Source organism: Apium graveolens, chromosome 2 (genome assembly GCF_009905375.1).
Source record: "Apium graveolens cultivar Ventura chromosome 2, ASM990537v1, whole genome shotgun sequence".
Classification (NCBI taxonomy): domain Eukaryota; kingdom Viridiplantae; phylum Streptophyta; class Magnoliopsida; order Apiales; family Apiaceae; genus Apium; species Apium graveolens.
This window is the reverse complement of record NC_133648.1, coordinates 18,950,742-18,957,847: the sequence shown is the minus strand read 5'-3', so window position 1 is coordinate 18,957,847 and position 7,106 is coordinate 18,950,742. Positions and strand designations below refer to the sequence as shown.

Below are 7,106 nucleotides of genomic sequence, written 5' to 3'. Positions count from 1 at the left end.
CCGTTTGTTAATTTATTGCAAATTTGAAGAGAAAAACAGATAGAATGGAAACGTAAGGAAGCAGAAAATAACGACCGGTAGATGGACGAGTAAGTCGGAGCAGAAGACACATGGGGGGAGTTGAAGCAGATTGAACGTCTTAACCGCCGGTGGGTCCATGGAAGGCACTGACCGTTGCTGTTATTAATTAGATTGGTCAGTCACATGCTACTGGAAACACAACAAAACAAGAACAACAACACCCACATTTACTCTGCCGACAATTTACATGCAACAAATAATCGCTAAAATACTTATATTTTAGAAGGATAAAACATAAAACGGAAGAAACCAGGCATTCACACCAAGAATTTTATTTTACAAGTATATGGTGTGTTATAACATACCCAACATTATTAATTTAAGGCGCTAACATTGATTAACAATCCTTAAATCATTCACTTACAGTATAAGCTCCTTCCTAAACTTATAGTATCACTTAAATACACTTACATAAAAGACACAAATACTTGCAGGATGAACAACTATTCGTATTAAAGTAAGTGATTAAGTTAACAAAGATAACGGTCACTGTACATAGAATGCGACAAATCTAAGTGAAATCTGTTTTATGTGGAAACGAGATATGAAAGCACACTACAATTAAACTACTGTATATATTAAATTTAAAATAGTGTGGCTTAAGACTTTATTGTAATGAAACAAAATTTTTACAAGATCCAAGAACAGAACATATTTTATTTGTACATATAGGAGGAGTACATTGGAGGAAAGGTGCAGTAATAGTCCAGTAGTAGAAGAACTGGTCAGTTAACTTACTACTGTTCTAAAATACAGTACTAGCCTTTTTCTTCAAGTCTTTATAAACTCTCCCCACTCCTCTACTTCTAGCAAACACATTATGTCTAACTTTTGCCAATTGCCTCTGCTCCTCCTCCTCTGTTCTGTCATTCCATTTTCTGCTGCGGCGCCTCTCCACCGAGGCGCCTCTGCCTCGCATTGGCTTCCTGCAACTGCCACCTGGTACGGGAGCCCGGATGGAGATGGAAGTGATGGTAAAAAAAAATTATTGTTACTTGCACATTTTAGTCACAATGTACCATGTTAATTATTTTTCTGAGTACATGTTAAATTTTTATGTATTGATACAGGGGGTGCATGTGGGTACGGAACAATGGTGGATGTGAAGCCGTACAGGGCGAGAGTAGGGGCAGTGAGTCCGATTTTGTTCAAAGGTGGTGAAGGTTGTGGGGCTTGCTACAAGGTCAGGTGTTTGGACAGGTCTATTTGTGCTCGCAGAGCTGTCACAGTCATTATCACTGATGAATGTCCCGGTGGTTATTGCTCGGGTGGTCACACACACTTTGACCTTAGTGGAGCTGCATTTGGCCGCCTGGCTGTGTCCGGTGAACATAACCAGCTCCGCAACCGTGGTGTAATCCCCGTCACCTACCGCAGGTACGTCCTGTATGTTCTGCATACAATGCGTTTGAACCAGAATTTTGAAACACACGGGACTAAACAATGAATTTAGTTGTTTGCGAGAAATAAACCATAATTTAGTCTTGTCATTGTATTTGAAGTTAATTTGGAAAAGTGCAGGACAGCATGTAAATATCCAGGGAAAAACATAGCATTCAAGGTGAACGAAGGATCGACTGATCATTGGCTTTCTCTTTTAGTTGAGTTTGAGGATGGTGATGGCGATCTCGGTTCCATGCATATTAAACAGGTTTACTGCCTACCTGCTAATTCTGTTTCATACTGGCTTTGCCTTCTACTTTTTCTTATCATAAAATTACGTAAATTCAATATTCACTTGGACATGTCTCTACAAAGACTTGAACCTCGACCTTTAATGTGGACAGGAGTCTCCAGTATCCGCTCGGTATCTTTAGTGGACAGAAATTGTAAAAATGATTAGACATTTGAAAGTCACTTGAACATGAAATTTGTTAAAAATGTTCTGAACTGAAAAGCGGAACTGATATTGTTGTGAATCTTAGATTGATTGAAGTAATAATTGCAGATGGTACGGTGGATGAGTTAAAATCACGTGCCAGATAAGTGTGCCGTTAAGATTATACAATTCATTAATCTTTGCATGTTTAAATTACATTAGTAAAGATTCCACAGCTTGTAAGATTGCTAGCTTTCATTACTATATGTTATCGTCTGCTCCGTTCTTTCATATTCCACTGTTAATAGTTGGTAAATTAGAGCACTAGGAATACAATATACATTTACACATTATATGAGCATGAGAGTAGTAGAAGTGAAATTTTGGATGGTGCAGGCAGGATCAAGCGAGTGGTTAGAGATGAGTCACGTATGGGGCGCAAGCTGGTGCAGAAATGGAGGACCCTTAAAAGGACCGTTTTCAGTGAAAGTAACTACTCTAGCAACCGCGAAAACGCTCTCTGCAAGAGATGTTATTCCGGCCAATTGGTCTCCCAAAGCTACTTACACCTCTCGCCTTAATTTCTTCGTCTAGCTACCGGCCTAAGTAACTCGCCAGTAAAGAAAGAGTACATAAATGTATAACTATTGGGAAGAAATGTAGGCAGGCAATTACTGGATAAAGAATCCAATGCCATACATTCTGAAGTTGTCCATGTCGTTATGTCTGTTTGTATTAAATATCTGCATATTTGTAGCCCTCTCCAAAGGGAGAGCGGGCGTTTTCACTTATAAGTCAATTATGTTATAGGCTTCCTGTTTCTGTAACCTTTTCTCAATAATGGTATATCTTTAATTTCTACTGTCTGAAATTACACACTTTGTAGAACTAGTGAACATGACTGTTAAGCATATGCAAATAATAAGCAGCGCGGAACCAGAATTTTAAAAGATCCGGGGGCTGGAGCATTACTAATGAGAGGATGGTGCGACTTTAGCATGTGCTTGGTGAGGCCTAAAAGTAAGTGGACCACATATAAGAAAAGAATGTGTGGATGATGCTTGATCGTATCAACTCATTGACATGTGAATAAGATATGAAGCTATGAAACAAGATGAAGTTTAATAGGTACTATACAGGGCTATTATTTTCTTGATAATTTTAAATTTTGTATAAAAAGGAATAAGATCTGTAGCATGTGAAGAATCTGAAACTCGCCCTGTCTGGCTCACACGCACAACAACTATTGGACTCGTGGTATTTGGCATTTTTCCAAAGAATGTGGAACTTGCATTTTAAAATTTGTAATAGGTACATGAGTAGTAACTCTCAATAATAGATGAAGTGAGTCAGTGAGTCATTTCTCTTATAACTGTTCTACAGGTGAATAATTCGCGTTTGAAGAAAGTTATTTTTTTTTTTAACTATAGATGTTAAGATATGTGTTTATCCATCCAGTCTTTTCAGGGATGTTAAAAATTCCCATGTAGCTGAGTTAGTTAAGGCACTAGTTCCTAATACTGATCCATATTATCAGGTGATCCAGGTGTTAATTTCTTAAGCTTCATCAACTAATTTTAAAGAGTCAGGTCTATGACACACGTATGTTGCAGCATACATTCTACGCTTATTATCTACAAAAAAGTGAAAACTTTTAGTATCTTTTTAATTAGAAAGGACTGAACTTAGCTATATGTGTGTAGGCACGTTACTTCTTACGTGGATAATAAGCACGGAAATGTATGTTATAACAATCGTTTGTCAAAAAATATTACGTATTTTTTAAATCATTTTGTCTACCTCCAAAAAAGCAAGTGATGTGCATCAATATCTTCTTAAATTGACAAAGCATTCCATCTCTAAAGAAAACAGAGCACACTTGTAAGCAATAACTAGAATTGAAGTGGATTAATAGTGGGATAATGATTGGAGACTGCTGGCACTAATTTTGGTACATACTCAGAGTCATTGGACAAATTTCTGCATCTAGCTGTATATCATGATAGCATGATAAATATGAAATATCAGTATTTGAATAGAAACACATCATCGAAAATATCAGAAACTTTACAAAAAATTACTTTAAAGATCTGGATGAAAACACAAAATACACAGTCTGCGCTGCAGAGGGTAAGGCGTCACTGCAAAATCATTCTTATTCTTATTATTGACTGGTAAACTAGGTATAGGATGCTCTTTAGTCTTTGTAGATTATCTAGCAAGTCTTAGCTAAAAAGAGGTTAAGAAAAAAAACATGCAAAATGAGTTCAATCTAGCACTGGACAAAAGAAACTCAATGAACATTCAATCAGGATTCAGAATACATTCTGTTCGAAGCACTTAGGTTCCCATCCTTAGCTTGCTGCGAGGAAGCGTCTATCCCATGTTTTAGATTCTTCGCATCCTTTGTATCTTTCACAGGTGGGAGCATATGTGGTGGAGGATTTTGCTTCAGCTTCGAAATCAACTGCCTCATTCTAGAAACATCAGTTGGTTTCCCAGGCTTTGGTCCTTTGTGTTCTTCTTTCTCCATCTCTTAAGAGTAGCAACCTCGCGAGGGATCATCTCTGCTATTGCTTTCCAGTACTGTTGATCAGCTTTTGTGGAACTTCTCTTGATTGGCTAGATTTAGCTGTTCCAGCCACAATTTATTTTAATTACCTAATACTTGATAATCAAACAAGCTTTCTTTCTCTCTTTCTCTGTTATGAGTCTTACTGGTTTCACAATTAACCTTCCTTTTCTCAGTAAAAGCTTTCTTATACTCCTCAGCTTCTTTGATGATCTCGTTCCGCATTTCCTTTTCCTCTAGATAGATAGCATTTTGCGTAACCAAAAAATATAAATGCTAGTGTGTGAGAAGCAATACTGGTAATTTTGACTACAATTTTGGCATTTAAGTTAAGAACTGTAGTGAAAAATGAAATTCGACATTTAAGCAAAAGATAATTGTAATTTCTGTTCTCTTGGTGCAAGCGATTTTGACTGACAGAGATGCAAACGAAAGAAACACAATACACAATTGAACTTTCTGCATTCAATTATAATCGAAGAACACCAGGAAGCCTGTCATAGTGACATGTCTATTCTCTTAGGGGAGGACATGAGCATGCACCATATTATCTCCATTGTTCTTCAGATGTGATCAACAGTACTTGAGTAAGAAGAGTAACACAAAAGCAATATAAAAGCAGTTACAACAAGCTTTGGAAATCAATGGAAACAGTTTTAAAAACTGCAACTCTCATGAACTTCAAACAGTGGAATGAGTATGCAAGTAAGATTGCAAGTGCTTAGAAAAAAAAAAGAGTAAGAATGCAAGAACGCGGAGTACAATTAGGCGTTTCCAGAGTGTTGCACAAAGATTGGCATATAAGAATTCGCTACCAATTTATTCCCGATTTCTGCTAGCTTAGGTTAGTTGATCATATGAGCTCTGATCATACCGGAAATTCAGGTAGTGATTTGTTTCATTTTTTCCTAACTCTTGCTATGGTAAATATTAGTCAAGGCAACATGCAAGCCATCAACCCTAGCTAAGCATCATCATCTTCAAATCTAAGCAGAAAAATATCCATCATTAACAATTTGATTGCATAACTCGTGCACGTACCTACGCCACTCACGAAAAGCAGAGCTTTCTTCCTGCATATGACTCGGTTCGGGCAGCAATGGACCATCATTAGAAGAAGAAAAAATTCCCTGTGTATCAGCTCCTAGATCATACCCTGCTGCATTGTCATTAGATACCGAGGGCGGGGGTGACTGTCCATCATTTTCTGTCGACTGCATGTTGTCTTTGAAATCATCACCACCTACCTCGTAGCTCTGAGAAGGGTCTTGTTGATCTTCTTTCGAGGGGCTCGCAGCATGCTCAACCTCCTCAATGGTGCCACCTTCTTCATTGCTCACATCTACTGAGTCATCAAATCCCTCCATTTTGTATGTATGTATTCTTTTTCAGATCAGAATCAGAAGCGGTTCTTGATATATTTTTATATAAACGATTTTGCTATTTTAGACACACATCTCTTTCAAGCCTAAAAACAATCCGGCAAGAGGGGCAACAAGTTCTGATACTTGAAAATGATCTAAAGTTTGGTTATATAGTGTTTAATTTGTATCAACTACATGAAATATATTTTTTACAATAAAATTTAATTCCCGGTGTATGACATTATCAAATCTTTATTAGATAAAACATCAATGGTAGAAGACCGTGAATTATAGCTGCACAAAATGAAAACAGTTCGAGATTTTTTTTTCCCATGCGAAACAAATCCGTTTTCCACTTCCGAGAATGTACTATGTAACATTAGTTCTTATTCATCCTTTATTTGTTGGAAATGTTGAAAATAGTATATGATCCGATTAAGGTTTTTTTACTTAACATGGTAGATTGGTAGTAGTATAGCTTTAAGTTTAATTGTTTATTTATCTATTTTGTATCGTGGATACGAACAGTACAATATACTGTAAGATCCAAATAAGGCCCCGATCTTAAGGTTTTGGAAGAGTTGGTTACTTAACAAGAATCTCCTGACTAAGGATAACAACGTCTAATCAAGAACCATATCAAACTGACCACACACATTAGTTCTAAAGCCAAGTTTTTCCAGCGGCATTGTCTTTGCAGTCATCTATGCAATCCGGATGGGTAACTGCAATTGTATGAATACTTCCCCTCTCTTTAGAGATTAGGAGATAATACTTTATACCTTATAGTATTGTAATTCCAGAGTAAAGAAACTATTCATTTGTGACAAAGTGCTCAATGTCAATTCCAATTATTTGTTAGAACATTGTATAACGAGATTAGTAATCTGCAGCAAGCGCCTGAGTGCAGGGGAATAACTTAGGCTAGTTGATTTGGAGTGAGCTTACTTCCTTTTCTCCACTTATACTTTCTTCATTTGTACTTCCTGCAGCTATTTGTGCCAGTTTCATTCGTTTTCACCATCTCAGTAACTCGGACTTAATAATAATGCTTCTGCTATAAACAAGTGATACAGCAGCTTCTTCCCATTTTAAGGCTGAATTTTCATTCTTCAGCTTTACTCCACTTTTTCATCTGAAATATAATTTTTGGGATATAATGTTTAGTAATCTAGAGGCTATTCCTACAGATCACAACATAAAGAGGCACAATAAAAATAGTTTGGAATGTTCATTACATACCAGTGTAAATAACTAGGCATTAAAACAG

General features: G+C 36.9%; 1 protein-coding gene across 1 annotated transcript; it reads left to right on the top strand.

Annotated features, from left to right (window-relative positions):
- Positions 1–785: 785 nt before the first annotated feature.
- Positions 786–2,761, top strand: LOC141707068 (expansin-B3-like). Its single transcript, XM_074510037.1, has 4 exons — positions 786–1,055; positions 1,152–1,458; positions 1,603–1,732; positions 2,297–2,761. Exons 1-4 carry the CDS (start codon positions 902–904, stop codon positions 2,492–2,494), a joined length of 789 nt encoding a protein of 262 aa, XP_074366138.1. The 5' UTR covers positions 786–901; the 3' UTR covers positions 2,495–2,761.
- The last annotated feature ends 4,345 nt before the right edge of the window (positions 2,762–7,106 follow it).

Excerpts from the sequence above, each read along its gene's own strand:
- LOC141707068 (XM_074510037.1), top strand. The coding sequence starts at position 902 with ATGTCTAACTTTTGCCAATTGCCTCTGCTCCTCCTCCTCTGTTCTGTC. Across the intron at positions 1,056-1,151 it reads GGATGGAGATGGAAGTGATG|GGGGTGCATGTGGGTACGGA; the intron begins GTAAAAAAAAAT and ends GTATTGATACAG. Across the intron at positions 1,733-2,296 it reads GTTCCATGCATATTAAACAG|GCAGGATCAAGCGAGTGGTT; the intron begins GTTTACTGCCTA and ends TGGATGGTGCAG.